Here is a 17,184-nt window from a genome sequence, read left to right on the forward strand (position 1 = left end):
GGATCACCCCACCTGGCAGGGAGCTCAGTTTCCTGGTGCAGCCCCCTGACATAYAGGAAACATTGATGTGTTATCCTCCCTCTTGCTAAAGAAGTAGTAGCCCGTTTTTTCCACACCTTATATTTTTTTTCTGCTACTTAACATTCTGTGCATTACAGTGGTTTGGCTTGTTAACCTGCTCTTATTCCTGGTGTCCTTCCCACCCCACATTTCCCTCCAATGGCAGCACCAGCAGGAGCTTCATCCCAGACACCAGATACTCGTGTTAAATGTTAACCTTTGTTTTCCTAAGGYGCCGAACTTCACTCTTTTGGTTAGAAATGAACAGCAAAAATCCCCTCTGGGTGCAAAACRAGCCAATGTGGCCGTGTTCCCGCTCCCCCAGCCGAAGGCTCCTCCTTCCGAAGGCGTTCCAGGTGCTGTGTTGGGATCCGCACTCCGAGCTCYGCTCAGCTCGAGCTGCTTCTCCTTTGCACCTATCAGCTCTTACTATTTTAAACACGCAGGCTTTTTTGTTGCTGCTGTTCTGCTTCGTTTTTCCCTGGAGAAGCCTGCATGACATCGCCTCTTCCCTTTGGAAGCAAGGGAAACGGTGGGATTGATTTGGATCTATGGAGCTCTCGCTGTAATTGGGAGATCTGCCCAAAATGTGGTCCGTGTGGGTAAGYGGAGTCTGTTGAGCTGTTAAATTATTAAGTGCTTTGTCAAAGCGTTGCGTGTGCTTGCATAGAAAGGGCTGAGTACAAAAAGTAATATAAAAATTGGCACGGAAAGTGGTAATTAAAAATGTATTAGTTGGGCGATAAGACTGASCAGGCAGTGAGGCAGGTACTCGGGTTGGTGTTTCGAGACTGTCCTGACACTTGAAGGGGTTGTTTTTAATTTGTGGGGGCTCTTTAAAATTGTAAATGTTGCCCATGGTTTTATTGCAGAAAAGTTAAGCAGCGCGGAACTTTTAGGTTGCTTTAGGATGTGTTTTTATATTTGCAGAATTCGTTTTTTGGGGTTGTTTTGGGGGTTTTTTGGTAATGTAGATTGTCTTTTCTACCACTTCTGTGATAATGGAACAACACAGCAGCGATCAGATTTTAAATGATTTGTGAGATCTAAGCCAAGCAACATGAATTAATCCTACTTCTATGTGTATTTAATATAAGCCCTTATTTCACTCAAATCCTTGAGCTTTGTACTCGTGCAGTAAAACTACCTCCAGTTTTAGCAGAGGAATTTTTAGGCGCCTGTGGTTCTTACTAGTCCTTTTTCTATAACTGGCTTGTATTTACTTTGTAGCTTGAAGAAGGTATCTAAAGCAAACACAAAAGGAGTTTCTTTTGGTTAGTTCGTTTTGGTTCAAATGCCTTTTGAAACTACAGAAAATCAAAAAGCAAATATTTTCTTGCCACTGCTCTCTGAAAACAGGGGGGTGGTAGGTGGCATAGGCACTTGTTTGTTGTATGGAAGTTATAATTAAGCAATGTTATTTGCAGGTTTCAGAATAGCCTATTTCTTATTACATTGGCTCCCGCTGGCTCCTTGTGGAAGCRAACCTCCCTGCACAGGCTCTGGGATGACCTCTCCACTCCAGATAGCAGGAGTTTGTCTYCAGTGTTGAAATCTGCATTAATTTTTACCAGGATTTGCTAATTTTTAACAAGCCAGGTAGCTTCTGTTGGGTGCCAAGTGCATCCTGCGTGTGACATCTGGGAGACCAAGTGACGAAGGGGGGTCCCGGGGGACACGTGGGACCCTGGGCAAAGGGCGCTCGCTGCTCACRGCTGCACCACTCTGCCACTGGAGCAGTCGGGTTTAAGTAGGTCGGGCACTGCAAAGACAGACTGGTGGTAGGAGTTTACCCACATGGAGAGGGGAAGCGAGGTGCACTGTGAGGTTTGCCCAAATTCAGGCTAAGGATTTTGGAACTGCTGGGGGATGGAACTTAAACCATCTCCCTCAGCTTACGGCTTCCATTGCTTCAAGCCATAAATGCTGTTTGGTGATGAGTTGCATCCACTGGTGCTTTTAATTCCAGCTGTGCTCTGATCCAGGGCCTTCAAGGAGCTCCCGTCCTTCAGTGATGGAAGAAAGACTTACTACCTAGCAAAATGCCAGGTCCCAGCTGATCTTTCGTGAGCTTATTGATGTGTTTGTATGAGCCTTTTAAATTTGGATAACATACAATAATAGCTATTATCCCTAATGCCTTCTTTTCAGAAGTACTGCTTATGGCAGGGAAAAAGTAGCAATTCATTGCTAAAATAGCTGCTCCTCATATGGCCAAGGTGGGTGAATATTTGAAAGCTGCCCATGTCTATAGGAAGCCCCCATGCAGGAGGAGAGGGGGTGACTCTCCTGGACAGGACATGGACTTTGCTGCAGGCAGGGCTCTCTGAGGTGACCGAGGAGATGGGGATGCCCTCCCAACATCTGTGTGGTTCCTGTCTTCTCACCAGCATGGACATTGGAGCATCCCCTGCATGGAACCAGTCGAACTGGCTCCGTGTGGGAGCAGGGACTGGCACTAGTGGTGGTTGGGGCTGTGCTGGGCACCAAGAGGGTCTTTGGGTCTTTTCTTCCCAGATCTTTGCTTCCTGGAACAACATTCCAAGGGAGGACACGGCCTCACCTGGCCTCACATTCGCTTTCCAAGTCTCTACTCCTGGAAATCCCGGGACTTTTTGCAATAGTTAAATCTAAAGCTTTAATACTCAACTTGTAGGAAGGGGGGATTTTTGTGGGCAGGTGGAGGAGGCCACAGTGCGTAGCCAGGGCAGGAGAGATGAGTCTCGTAGCTGCTGTGCAATGTGCAGTGCTCCCTAAAACCCCGCTGGGCAACGAGACGGTCCCTCGAATTGCATCCAGGTGACATTTTCCTTTCTTCTATCAGAGTTTAAATTTTTGCTGGAAGGTGTTAGAGGAAAAAGTCTGTTCTCCATGGGCTAATCCACATATTTTATACTTTTCACAAAGGAATGGCAGTCGGTCCCTAAACCACCCCGCAGGTCTCTGCTGAGAGCTGTCATTAAGACGTTGCCATCTATTAGCAACCTGGAGAGTCATTTGTCGAGTGACGGCACATGAAGCGCGGTTGTCAAAATAGCAGCTGTGACTGCAGCGCCCGCCAAGGTGCTCCTGTCATGCGGGTAGGCGTCGCTATCGAAACGYGTGTTCAATTTTTGGCAATTGGGAAAAAAAAAGAGAGAAATTTGATGTTAGGCCTTGTATTTCTTCTGACGTGCTGTAGAGGTTACAGCAAAACCCTCAATGTGAGCTGTTATCCATCACACCGTAACCTGGGTTTATTCTTCCGTCCCGGGGCGTTGCGTGCTTTGCATTTCAGGTTTCCCTGGCTAATTATAGATGGTCTCGCCTAGTAAGCGTCGCTGCATGTTCTTCCAGGCGTGTTTTCCGAGAGCTTTATTGTTTCTGCTCGGCGGATCCCCGCCTCCCGCGGCCTGGCCCGCGGGGAGAGGAAGCTCCCGCTTCCTCCTGCTCTGCTGGCACCGTGGTTTCCAGAGGGCCTTTTCCATCCCCGGGTCCTGCTTGTTGCTCGGGACGCAGGGCTCCAGGCAGGAGCTCTGTGGCAGCCCGTGCCCCACCAGCRCTTTGCGGTTTCGGCACCTGCCCTGGGGGGGTTTCGAAGCAAACAAGCTCTAGGGTTGAGGATTAATGAGAGCTGGAAAAGCACGAGCGGGATCTGTTGGTGTTTCGGCAGCTTGACCGTCTGTTAATGCCCTTGAATAGCAAAAACAGCTTTTGCTGGGAATGCTCGAAAATCCCCAAACCTAGCTTCAAAAACACACGGCCTGAGCTAAAGAGGCATCTTTTTCCCCCCACTCCTTCTCCTCTTAAGGGAACTGAGGTCTCTTGGAAATGCCCATGAAGTCCAAGCCTGCAGCATGGTTTTTGGTGCTAGTTTGCTTCTGAGAAATCAGAGTGCTGAGAAATGGGATGTCAGAAAGGCGAAACGGTCTGGTTGTAGCCTGCCTAACCACAGATCCTCCGTTAATCGCGGTTGTTTAAGCCGCCCTGGTTTTGGCTGAAACCAGATGGTACCCAGGTTTCTGGTTTTCTTATTGCCTTATTTCTGTGGAAACRGTCCTTTTTACTTTGCTGAATATCTTGTGTGTGCCAAGCAGTGAGGAGCTGGRCAGTGCAGGAGAGGGACCCTACTGTGTTTCCCCATTGGAACAGGTCATTTTTAAGGAGTGTGGTTACATCTATTGATACTTGTCTAAAGATTGCCAGTGTATTTAACAAAGTTTCATCAAATACGGAGTTTCACATGCAAAACTTCCATTAAATTCAATGTGCACACTTTTTAATTTTTGATGTGTTCTTGTATTTTCAGGGGTGCTGTTTTCTGCATGCGACTTTAACACAAAGTGTTGGGTTAAGGTCTKTATTTGATTTATTCAGTGCTACAAGATGAAGTTTTTAGGCACACAGGGAAGGCTCTCGGCACCAGACAGGGGTCTGTGCCGGAGCCCCTCGCCCCGTGGCCCCTTGCAGTGGATGAAATGGGTGAAGATGCCCTAACTTATTCTGTTGTGATTTCCAAGCGTAGGTGTGCCAAGGAAAGCGCTTGCTGGATTCGTGTTGAACCTGGTGGATTTTTGTGCTCTGAGAATAGACAGAGAAGGGCCCTGCTGGGCGCTTCCGTCCTYCGCGCTATAAATGTGCGAGGGCAGGAAGGTGGTTTGCGCGTGGGCGTCTGATGCTTTGGCCATCCCTGTGCAGTGTATCATTGCTAGAGASCCAGATAACAGAAACGTGCAGAGGAGCCTGCAAGTTCTTTGGATGAAGCTCCCACTTTGCTTAACGGTCAGAGCTCAGGGAGTCCCCGCACCCATGCGGTTTTGGTGTCGTGGGTGCAATCCATGGGTGCCCGTTTGTGGACCCTCACGRTGGATTTTGTGTCCAGAACAACCCCTTTCCACACGCAGTTTGCTCTGCGCTTGGCAGTTTGGCATGTGCACGCGAAAGCGAGAATGCATCGAGTCTATTTTAGCTGGGAGGACAGAAATTCTTTCCTTGCCTGACCTGGATCCCAGGGGCTATAAATACTTCCCTTCCTGTTATTCCCTTATCTTTCCTCTGAGTGCTACCGAGCAAAGGGGGGCTGTCGCTAAGCCCCTGTGACACYGTGACGACAGGTTATCGCTCACACGCGACATCTCTTTCTCCCTGGGGAAATAAATAAATAAAAGCAAGAGAAGGAGAAAAGCCGAGCCCTGCTCTCTGCTCCATGCCCTGGTCTGGTGGCATGCGGAGGTGCAGGGACTTTGTGCAGTCTCTCCGCTGAAATGGAATTACTTGGGAGCATCCAGGGATGACCRCGCTGCCGTGCTGGCTTCCCGGGGACTGGGATCGCGTGTGCGGATTTGGGCTGCTCCTTGGAGAGCAGTGGAGCACGTGCTGGATCCCGGCGGTGMCGGAGCGGGTGTCCTGCGTTGGGAGACGGCGCGTGAGGAGCCRAGCTGGCGAGGGCCGAGCATGAAGGGCCGTGGGGTGGGCGATGCCCACGGGAGCGAGCTCGTGGAGCAAGAGGTAAGGATATTCCAGGTAGATTTGAAGGGAAAACAAGCATGAAGAAGGCGCTATTTCCAGTGCCTTCTCTGTGATCCCGGTATAAGTCATGAAGCTGCCATGGGAATTGAGTCTGTTGTTGTTTCTGCCAAGAAATACTGGCAGAATGTTCGGTGTCCGTAAATGGGTGTCTCCAAATCGGGAATAGGAAATAGGAAGGGATGCTTAGAAGATAAGTGTATCCCTAATGATTGCTTGGTAAGGCTACGTTCCTGCTTATTAAGGAGGACCACGTGGTGCTGCTCCCAAGTGCAGATGTCCTGGAAAGCRTCTGCTGTCCACACTGCTGCGTCGGAAGGTAGCTGAGGATTAAAGAGGCACCTTGCAGAAAACCAAGCCTGAAATGCAAAGGGAGATAAATGGTGGGCTGAGGGTGTTTGCAGATCTGTGTGGTGGTGCTTGGAGGTGCTTGTTTGGGAGGACAACCCCGGACGGGATTTTGGAGGTAGCCAGTGGAACAGGGAAGCGGTGACCGCCAGCCACGGAGGGCTCAACCTGTCCTGTCCCCATGGGCATGGGGACTTGCTTGGYGTCAGGAACAACCACATGTAGGGTTTGGAGCTTAACCTGCCTGCTCTGCTTGTGCCCGCAGTGCGCCGGGGAGGAGAAGCGAGTGGGCACGCGCACCGTGGTGGTTGGGCACCGGCCGGTCTCGGAAGCGGACGCCTACGTGGCACAGAAGTTCTGCGACAACAGGATCGTCTCATCCAAGGTGAGCGTGACCTCGGTGCGGCTGGCAACGCCTACCCACCCTGTGCACAGGCTCCTGTGCAAGCACTCTGGCCTCACCTTCTTGTAAATTATGTTTTTTTATTAATATTTTTTATTGCAAGTCCCTCCTCAAGTAATTAGAGCCTTCCTTTGCAATGCAAGTGAGAGCCCTTGGAGTGACCGTGCAGCTGCAGCCCCTTGCCCCGGTGCCTGGAAGGAGCCAGATGCTGCAAAGTGCTCCCTGAGGGCACACGAGTGATGCGCAGGCATCAGCCCCAGGGTGCTGAAACCCCTGCAGCCCCTGAGGGCCTGGATTCACATCCATGCCATGCAACCCAAAGCGTATCCCTCAACAATACTGCAGTTTTCCTGTTCACTTTTTCCCCTCCACTCATTCCCATGAGGATGTGCAGGGGTTTCTCCGTGTGGGAGGATTGCCAAGCACGTGGCGATGCTGTTCTTGAGGCTTTCTGGAATTCCCCTGTGAAAAAAGGCAAGGTTAAGTATAATGGAGCATATGATATGACAGCAGCTAAGATTTGGGAGAGGAAGTGGGGATTATTGTATAAATTGACAGATAAATGTCGTTCTACTATTCTTGTTCAGTGCTTTTTTCCCTTTCCTTGAATTAGGACAAAAATAACATTCTGTTTATCCTTTTGGATGAGAAGGAAAATGTTCGTATTGTGTGGGAAAACTTGTCTGATGACACCTGCCTGCTTTTTGTTTGGCTCTTTCCTTGACATTTGTGAAGCTATTTCAAAAGACATGGGAAAAAAAAATGAAGTAAAGCATCAAACAAGTGGCATCAAGTGGCGGCAGCACAGCTGGATACGTGTTGCATTGCTGGTGGCTCGTGATGCTCAGCATACAGTGAGGCCTCAGTTCTACTAGCGGTACAAATAAAAAAAATACAAATACAAAAAAAAATATTTTAAAACTTGTCCCTATATTGAGGGCATTTTTTCAGGGAAAGTTTTAAATCTAAACACTTTTGAACTTTGTAGCATTCCCACTGCTTTCCCTGGCATGCAAGTTGCCTCCTTCAGAGAACAGCTTCCTGTGGCTTGGTTTGCTTTAGCACTAATTTTATCAGTCGTCCTTGATTATTTCTGAGTGTTGTGTTCTTGTTCTTTTGTGTCCATTTTATATTTGCTAAGCATGAGGTTTTCCTACCCGCCCAGTCTTTTTRAAAACATTTTTCTTGAGTATTTGCAATTCATTATCCTTTCTTGGAAGAAGCCCATATTAGACCTGTTATTTTCCACGTTGATTTTAAATTCCCTTTAATGTAGGTTACCTCTTCGTTAGCTCATGCTTCTCCAAATGTCTATCTAGAGGCTAATTGCTGAAACAAATCCAGTTGTTTTTATCTCTGTTATCCTTCCTCGTTTCCAACTGTTTTACCTGGCTACTTTGACAAAATAAGAGATTTGGTGACTTTTTTTTGGCCTGCTCCCCAGCAGTTCTGTGAACCAGTGGAGACACACAAAGTTGGAAGGGTCTTGTTGGAAGACCAGATAGGAGGTGGGTTGCCTCTTAGCATGGAGGTGCATCATGCTGGAGTTTTAAGAGGTGCATCTTCCAGGAAGGCCAAGGAATTTCTACTTGAGTAGACTGTGACATCCTGTGAAGCCCATTTCCCTGGCCCTCTGGCATACATGTGTCACAGCAACAGATGGTTAAAACACTGAGACACCATTTTAAATAATTTGCCTGGCAAAACCATGGGTGTGTGGCCCTTCCTGGCCTGGTCTGTATGAGTCTGCTGCTCTTCATGGACACCCATTAAGCAAAAATGCCAGGAAATCACTCCAGGAGGCCCTGTCATGGTGATAGGGACCTGGCCACCACGGATTCCACCTCTGGCAGCAACTGCAGTGAAATCAGAATAGGGATTCATTTACCAGGTAGAATAGATCGACATATTTTAGGTTGAAAAGTCATTCCCTGTTTTGCACGGATCTGGAGATATAGCCCATGGTGAGTTCTCTGTCCTGATCTGTTCATATTCGTGTGTGGAAAGCTGAAAGTTGTCCTGTTTCTCTTCCTCCCACAGTACACGATCTGGAACTTCCTTCCGAAAAACCTCTTTGAACAGTTCAGAAGAATTGCCAACTTCTACTTCCTCATCATCTTCCTTGTGCAAGTAAGAGGGTTTTACCTTGAGCTTTTTTCTTGATTGTTTAAATGCAGATTTTAAGCACAACTTGAAAGCCAGTGGATATTTAAAGCTGACTCTCTGAGTGCTTGTAAGCATCATTTGCTTTTTATTGGAAGATCTGTTACACCTTGAATTGCATGCTAGAATTGTAATAATAATTAAAATATTTAGACCTGAGACCACGTTCAAATACCTGCTGAAACTACTTGAAAGCCCCCTTACCTCTTAAGCACTGTTAGGCCTGGTGAAGCAGTGGAAATAAGTGTATATAGAGTGCAGCAGAGTTCAGAGCAGGCTTGAGCTGCTTTATTGCCTCTATAAAATGACTTGTGTTTTTCTGACTGAATGATGTGTGCTCRGCCTTAGTTGTAGTAAGTGTCAAGGCAAGCAGGACAGACAGGTTGTCTGCAGTGAAACTCAGGTGAGCTCTAGGAGGGCAGAGGTTCTGGAATGAAATTGCTGTATATCAAGTTTGCTAAATGTCTTCTGCTCTGCTTTGTGTCATGGGATAAAGACAAATCCTGAGCAAACCCAAATACTCRTGTTTCTGTCCTGTCAACTGAAAGAAAAGCGGGCTGTCCAAATGTATTTGGGGGAAGGGATTGGAAGGAAGCTTGGGAGAATCACCCGGGGATTCTCTGGCCTTTGCTGACTCGTCATTTTGTTGTAGCCTGCCTGTTTCAGACATGAGTGCCTGCAAGTTTTTGCCCTTAATGTAAAGGATTAGGGTTTATGACTGCTCCAGAGGCTGCTGCAGAAAGAGGTGATCCCAGCCTAACTGCTGAGGATGGCTCCTAACGGCAGCATTATGTGAAAGGCCAGTGTCCCCGAGCAGCAGCTGGCTGCCATCCATGGCTTGATTCTGCTGGCCCTGTTCCACCTTGTCAGGATGCATTTGTAATTTGCCTCGTACCGAGGCAATGCCCTGGAGTTGGGATGTCCCTTTTGTGCAGCTGGTTCTGCAGTGACGTGGTACTACAGGAGCTCCACTGATGCTCAGAACAAGGAATATTCTGTGCCATGCTTGAGCATCTCCTTGAGGTCCAAACTGGCTGCTACCCATTTTGGTCATGGGCTTACACAGATGAGCACAGAGCCGTGTCTTTTCTCATTTCTGTTTTGTGGGCCATGGTCACCTCTATTATAAGGAAGCAACACACGTGTCCCACTAGAGACAAAACCCAAAAGCCACCAACAAAGCTGGTGGCACTAACACAGTTGCTGTCCCACAGAGTAACGGGCAGCTGCCAGGCACTCCTACTTCCCCAGCTGCTGGAGACTTCACTTATCTTGAAGCATTCAAAATAATTTCATTAACTTAAAATATCTAGGGCTTAGCTTGATAAATGTCATCTCTAGCTCAATGTTGGTGCTTATCCTATAATTACCTTAATAGAATTACCCTAAGTGCTTCATTGCAAGTCACATATCAGAGCACTTGGTGGCTGGTCTCTGTATGTGGAGGTTCTTAAGGAAGCTGCAAGATCCACCCAGCACCATGTGGTGAGGTTGCTCTGCCTGCCCCATAGCCCATAGTCAAACTCCATGCATTAAACATAAGCTACCAAGTAGTAGACTGACAGGGGTATGAGTAACTGATTCATTGCAACACTTAAAAGGTAACTGTGAATATTTTTTTCTGGGGAAAAAAGAATGCTTTGAATAATGTAGTTGATCTTTGTTGTTGGACAGACCAATTTGACAGCGATAAGCTCATGCAGGAGGTGCCAAAAATGGAAAAACGTTACTTTTGGTTGGAAACGATGGTTTCTGGACTAGGGCTTTAGTTTTGTAAACAGTGAATTAGGAGGAAACTTAATAACRGAAGGGTTTGCCACTTTTAAGTGCGTCCAAATTAAGCTGTTAAAGCCCTAAAATATCTCAAAAATAACTTCAAAAGAGTCTTTGTTCTGAGGTGTTTTTCATGGGAGAGGGAGAGAAGACCAGYCTTGAGCTGTGGGATGTGAAGGGAGTACAGCAGTAATCTCCAAGTATGTAGAGAAGTTAYTATGTTTGCAATATCTACTACTGTMGCTATAACAGCATTTGTATGGAGCAAAATCAAACTGCTTGCCTGAATAAATGTATATTCACAGCTGGATCTCGTCCAATGCRGAGAACAGCCCTGTTGCACAGCTGTGGGAGTGCCAGCAAGCGTRGTGTGAATCTCTGCTCTCTTGCTCGCCTTTCTTCGTTAAAAGCAAAAATTGCTGCTGTATTTCGATGATCTGTCCTATTTTACAAGATGAATTTTGGTTGACTGAGCTATGCTTCAGTTTTGGCTTTAATATGTGGCCATCTGGGCATAACGTGCTTTGTGTGGTGTCTCCATACAACACAGTAAATAAGAGTTTCTGCTCCTGGAAATCTTTGTTTTTTTTTTTCTCTTTGTTTACCCTTGCCCTAAACTATCACTTACCTGGCTACTTTTGAGGTGTTTCTGTTCACCTCTTGATGCCTTTTGAATCCCTTCTCTGGGTCCAAAGGTACCAGGCAAAATTACAAAAAAAAAAAAAGCGCTATTTCAAAGAGTTAAAAATTTCCAAGTGGCTTCCTCMCAGCAGATGAGAACAGCTTTGTGCTTTTTACAGAGGGCCTAAAACAATAAATACAGATTCTGTTGTTTTGTGAGCGTGCCAGCAAAACACAAATAAGTGGAGCAAGACAAAGCAGCTTTGTGGGAACACAGAGCAGCTCTGGTGAGCATCCCTGCCTCTGCAGCCCTCCACATCTGCTGCCCCGTCCCTGCAGCTGGCAAGGGATGGCAGGAGGAAAACCAGGCAGTTTCCCTGTGCCTCTTTGGAAGTGCACCCGAGGTTTCCCCYGGGGGCTCGGGACCTGCTTGGGTCTCCTTTGGGTGGTTGGAGGCATCGCTGGAGGTGGTGGGAATCCGTCAAACACGTCTGTGTTCCAGCAGAGACCTTGGAGGGGCCAACCACTATACTCTCAAAAGAGCCATTTCCACACACGTTTGCCAGGGCATTTATTTCTGCTACCTGAGAACAGGTTGTCACCATTTTTATTTGTTTAATTTCTCTGCAGGTCATAGTGGACACCCCAACCAGTCCGGTGACCAGTGGGCTTCCCCTCTTCTTCGTGATCACTGTCACAGCCATCAAGCAGGTAAGACCATCCTTTGCAGGMGGAAACTTGCTTCCTGCAGGAAGGTTTCTGTGCTCTTGTGGCAACTGGAAAGGACAGGCTCCATCCAAACATCTAGATAGCCCTAAAAGTACCTAGTCCTCCTCTTGCTGTGATGGAAGACCTGTCTCCGTATGCCCATGTGGCACTTAGAATTTCTTCTGCAGAAGTATTAAATAATAAAACAAGTTTCTTCTGCAGGGGCCAGAAGAGGAGAGCTAGAACAAAATCCATCTGCTCTAAATATGAATGTTTTATTCTTTTAGTGAAGACTAAAAAGTCTTGTCCTCCTTTACCTTGGAAGCGAGTAACAGGGCACTAAGCATATTATTTATATAAGCCCATTCTTGCCAGCACTGAGAATAACAAAAGCGTGCTGCAGTAATTTAGCTGCTCATTGCATGCAATGCATATATAGATTATTTTGGTGCGTGTTATTTTAATCTGCTCTGAATCTGTCAAATATGAACATGATTTTTTTTAAATAAATCAATTCAGTCTGAGCTATCTCGTTGATGTTTTGTCAGGCATGAAGGAGTTCTGAGGACTGTTTAATTTATTCCTTTTTCTTTTCTCCCTTTCTCTCCATCCCCACTCATTTCAGTAGTTTACTTGCTTTGTTATGAGGTTGTGTTGCCTGTATTTGTGTGCCTAGGGATATGAGGACTGGCTGAGGCACAGAGCTGACAACGAAGTAAACAAAAGCAACGTCTTCATCATTGAAAAAGCAAAGCAAGTGCAGAAAGAGAGTGAAAAAATCAAGGTAACTTTTTAAAATGGAGAGGTTGGCTGTAGTTATCTCTGAAACCAATGGGAAAATTAGGACATAGGGYGTTGGGAGTTTTTTTTTCTTTTTCTCCCTCTAAATTGAGTACAGTTGGGTGCTAGGATGCCCAAAGGCAGTTGAGGAGGTGGTGGGTGTCCCCACATAAGGGGGTCCTGCACCTGCATCAGCTCGGGTGTATTGCTGCGTTGCAGCAGCCTCCTGCCCTTGCCCGAGCTGCTCCGAGACCTGTCCTGGTCGGTGGCCAGAGCTTCCCCCGTGCGGGAGCCTTGGAGAGGCCTTCTTGCAGCAGCCTCGCCGGGCTGACAAATGACAGACCTGTCATCGTTTGCAGCTATCTGGGACAGGCAGTTCTTTTCTATTTCCAACTCTCCCAAGGACACAAAAAAAGTACGCCAGCTTTGACGTTCATTTGTCACTCCAGGCTGGTGCAGGGTCTCCCGCTTCAGCGGGGTTTTGCAGAGGAAGAAACACCCAGTGCAGCACGTGGTCCCTCCTAACTGAGCCTGATGGGCTCCCTGTGGTGCTGGGGACCCATGCCACGTGTCTACCAAGCAGCCCCTCTCGCCAGAGGGAGAGAACCAGCTCTGTTTGCAGAGACAGATGTTTGCAGAAGAGGCTGTCCCAGCTACAAAATGAGCTTAAACCTTTGCTTTGCTTGTTGTGGCTGTAGCGCTTTCCCCATCCTAGCAGGGAGGCTTTCCAAGCTAGAGAAAAACACATGGGAGATGCAAAGAAGTCCCATCTTTAGGGAAATAGAAGGGAGAAAACCTGAAACTCCCCTGGTTCAGCRACTAGTGAAAATTAGCTAGGGCAACAGCTAGAGTTGGGCTTTATGAAGTGGTTCATTTGAACGTTTCTTTCCTTCCAGGTTGGAGACATAGTGGAGGTGAATGCGGAYGAGACCTTCCCCTGTGACTTGATATTTTTGGCCTCAAGTAGCGTTGATGGGACCTGCTACGTCACTACAGCCAGCCTTGATGGCGAGTCGAATTTCAAGGTGACGAGGAGGGATGTGCCGCGTTCCGGAGCCGCTGCTCTTGCTGTGCAGATGCCTTTGGTTGCGGCTGCAGTCAATGCTTGTGCAGTGCGTGTGTCTGTTTGATTAATTGGAGGATGCTCCCCCGGCACCAATCCTCATGGTGACTTGGCTATATTTAACATCTGTTCCCTACGTTGGCTCATCCAGTGAGTCAGCACCAAAGTGTTCTGTGGGCTGTTTCTTTTCTTTCTTCTTCTATTTTTCTTTTTTCTTTTTTCTTCTTTCTTTTTTTTCTTTTTCTTTTTCTTTTTTCTTTTTCTTTTTTTTGCCTGTTTTCTCTTTTGTCTCTTTTCCTTTTTTCTTTTGTGTGTGTTTAAGTGGCCGTTTCTCCTGGCGTTCTCGTGGATGCAGCTTCCCTGCTGTACTGCCTGTCCCCAGCAGCAGGGAGCTGCTTCCCATTTGGTGCCCTGTGTCCTGAGGTCTGGTGCATAGGCAAAACAGGGAGTGTAGCTACTTAAACTTCCAGCTCCTGTTTCTAATACTTGTCACTTTTTTTAGTGAAATTCAAGACTTCTTAAGACTCTGTCTTTGGGTTCATTTATGAATTTCTTTTTCCCCTTATCGAAGGGAAGAGAAAATCCCTGTGTGTTTTTATTTTGTTCTTTTTACTCTGCAGGAGTAAGTCTTTTCTCCTCCCTAATTTCTGGGTCAAGGAATGAGATTTGATGTTTGTCCTGCTCGGGATAAATCTCTTCCGTTCATCTCTTTATGCTTCCCACCTCTCCAAACTAGGGAATAATGACATAAAAAGTCAATATGTCAGAAGACATGAAAATTTGTTTGAGCTTGTATTTGATAAATATTTTGACAGATGTTGGCAACTGCAGTAGAAAAAAAATGGAAATTATTTTAAAAGTAAACGATTATTTCCAGCACCCTGAAGTTGGTGGGAAAACCCTCGCTGATCTCAGGAATTGTAAGGAGTCTTTTTATGGGTGGCTGTTAATTGATGCTAAACATCCCATGAAGGAGCTGATGTTGTATTCATGTATTATGCTAGGATCACTAGCAAAGAGGAAAGGAGCTTTGAAGCTGCTTGTGGCCAAAAACAGATAACCATATTAATTAGGCAGTCATTAACATCAGGTATGCTGCATACATGAGTTAATATAACTTTGGAAACCTTAGCTCTTACTAACTTTTGGGTCTAAGTGAAGAGCTAAATTTCTTTTCCAAGCAGTGTGTGCATGTGTCTTTATATAGCGATTTTTTTTTCTTGGTTTATGAATTCTTGTAGATGATTGGGAGCTGTCTGCTCTTTCTTAAGACGAAAATGGAAAATGAAAGTTTGAAGAGAGTGGGGTAGGGGAAGGATAGAGCAGTTATTTGAGGACATAGATCTGACGTGGGGAATGAGGCTTTCCACAAGCTTGGAATGAGAGAAACGTGCTCACGTGCTCCCCAAACCTGGTGTACACAGAGGCTSACTGCCTACCTGATGGATGCATTTCTGGATGCATTGTTTTTTGTCAGATCGTGCTTATGGGGCAAGATTCCTATCTGCAGGAAGCAGAGGCAGAATTACGCAGTGGATTTTGGCGGGGCTCTGCCTTTCAAAGCAGGAACCCTTSGTCATATGTTGGGTAAAAGGAGATGCATTTGCTAAATAAGCCAAAGGAGGGCTTGCAGGTACCTTTTGGTGCTTTCAGTRGTGATGGTTGCAAGGGGCTGTGGATGAGAACCTTAAAGCCCAATTCACTATTGGGCTGTGTAGGAGCAGCTCTGAGTTGTACTTCACAAAAGCGATGAATTGCAGCAGAATTGCCCGCTTGTGTGTGCTTTTAATATGAAAACATGGGCAGGACACCAGGAGCGTGCTAAGGTGGGCATTAATAACCTTGTGCAATGCCCGGTTCCTCCCGGGGGCACCGTGGGAGGAACACGGACATTATGGCCTGAGGAGGCTTTGTGATGAGTGTGTTCACGAGGATGGATGGAGGCAGCCTGCGTGCGACGTGGAGCTTCGAGCAGCTCCTATAAATAGCGGTGGGGAGGCGGCGAGCGGCTCCTTCGTGGGATTTCCAATTAATCGGGAGAGCTGAACCTCTGCTATAAATAGCCAGAGGCACCGGTGCTCCGCCGGCTCCGGAGCTGCCTGCTGGTTCCTGCCAGGCCCTGCCATGGGGAAACCCAGTTTGCTCTGTCCTTAGCTGCCGAGCAGGTCCCCGGGGCTCCCTGCCGTGCGCTAACCCAGCGCGTGTGGCCGTTCCTGGACATGGTGGGACACACGAGCTGACGGTCACCTCTGCTCTCTCCGCCAGACTCACTACGCGGTGCGGGACACGGCCGTGCTCTGCACGGATGAAGCCATAGACACCCTCACTGCCACCATCGAGTGCGAGCAGCCGCAGCCGGACCTCTACAAGTGAGTGCCCAAGTGTGAGATGTTTCTGGAGGTGGTGCTAAGCCTCCTTCCTCGCCATGGCAATACCGAGGCTGGCGTCTTCAGGACTCGGTCTCATAGCGAAGCATCTCCAGCGAGATGCCTGGCATGGTGTGATGAGTTATTTTCATAGCTAAGCTGGTAGCAATGCTCCACGTGCCTACTCGTGGGCAAGTGTGTGTGCACAAAGTGCRTTGGCCTGAACCTGCTTTGGGGGGATAAGGAGAAAGCAAGGTGCTTTAGAGGAATGCATGTGTGCATCGGCTGTGCTCCCCTGGGAATGTAATGGGGAGAGCTCTGTCCATCCTGCATCCAGGCTCCCCTCTGAAGTGGGAGGCTCTGGAGCGTATTGATCTGTATGTTGTTTCCCGTCTCTTGATATTGAACATTCCTGTGGGCACTCTTTATAATATTAACACGTGTTTCTAATTTGGGTTTCTTTTGTTGCAGGTTTGTTGGAAGAATTATTATCTACAGAAGCAATCAGGAGCCTGTGGCCAGGTTAGTCCTGTGGCTGTTTTGTGGCCCTGCTCAAAGACATTGGGAATCTGTATCAAAGTTCAAAATTCCCAGTTTGTTACTGCGTTGGGCATCTGTATCAAAGTTCCAAGGTCTGAAGTTGTTACCATCTCTAGCRAATGTTCATTTTCTTTAACTGCTCCAAATACTTTGTTTCTTAAAGGAGGCCTATAACTTATCTCTCCACTGACTCTATTCTGGCACTCAGTGAATCATTTGTACCTCTTTTGGAGGTTTGGGAAGGTTTTGGTAACTTGAGTGGTAGCTGTAGATTGTCTCCCAAGTCTCAGCTACTGGATGCTAGAGCTTCTGAGAAATGACCCAGGACACCATGGGTGTGAGGTGGGTTTAGAGGTCTGAGGGCTCACGTGGTGTAATAACACATGTAATAAAACATGTGTTTCCCCTTGTTCTCACTTTATCGTGCGTAGCAGTGTTGTCAGGGCAAGAAAAATAGGAACGGTCCCAGTACTGTGAAGAACCTAGGCTGGAGGGCAGCCCTGGTCCTCATGAGGTCAGTTCTGAGTAATTTGGTGGGGATCAAATTCGTCAGGTCTTCACAAGGAGCTGTTCCTCCAGGGAAGGCAGGAGTGCAGCAAGCCGGGGTTTCAGGCAGAATAGGCAAGGACATCTTCAAAGCCAGATGGACCATTCCTGTCCTTGGTGTGGTGCCTGTCATGCTTCGTGCTGTGGCAGATTTACCAGCAGATCTTTGGGATTGCGAGATGGACGGTTCCCTGTAAAGCTGCTGGCGATGGAACAGCAAGCACAGGTCTAGATATTTGTGGTGGGAAAATTTAGTACCCGATCGGGTGAAGAATAGCAGCAACAGAGGGTCACGGGTGGGATTTTCA

General features: G+C 47.3%; 1 protein-coding gene across 2 annotated transcripts in view; it reads left to right on the forward strand.

Annotated features, from left to right (window-relative positions):
- Window positions 1-488: 488 nt before the first annotated feature.
- Window positions 489-17,184, forward strand: part of ATP11C (ATPase phospholipid transporting 11C) — a 42,026-nt gene continuing 25,330 nt past the window's right edge. The window contains exons 1-8 of one of the 2 annotated variants that reach the window (XM_026036002.1): window positions 489-662; window positions 6,179-6,298; window positions 8,357-8,446; window positions 11,504-11,584; window positions 12,258-12,365; window positions 13,258-13,386; window positions 15,690-15,793; window positions 16,262-16,312. In XM_026036002.1, the coding sequence (XP_025891787.1) occupies window positions 648-662; window positions 6,179-6,298; window positions 8,357-8,446; window positions 11,504-11,584; window positions 12,258-12,365; window positions 13,258-13,386; window positions 15,690-15,793; window positions 16,262-16,312 (698 nt within the window). In that variant the 5' untranslated portion in view covers window positions 489-647. The remainder of the gene's footprint in view (window positions 663-6,178; window positions 6,299-8,356; window positions 8,447-11,503; window positions 11,585-12,257; window positions 12,366-13,257; window positions 13,387-15,689; window positions 15,794-16,261; window positions 16,313-17,184) is intronic. The other variant, XM_026036000.1, reaches the window with a different exon arrangement.

The sequence above is a fragment of the Nothoprocta perdicaria genome, unplaced genomic scaffold, assembly GCF_003342845.1.
Source record: "Nothoprocta perdicaria isolate Ctin4 unplaced genomic scaffold, notPer1 scaffold_17, whole genome shotgun sequence".
Classification (NCBI taxonomy): domain Eukaryota; kingdom Metazoa; phylum Chordata; class Aves; order Tinamiformes; family Tinamidae; genus Nothoprocta; species Nothoprocta perdicaria.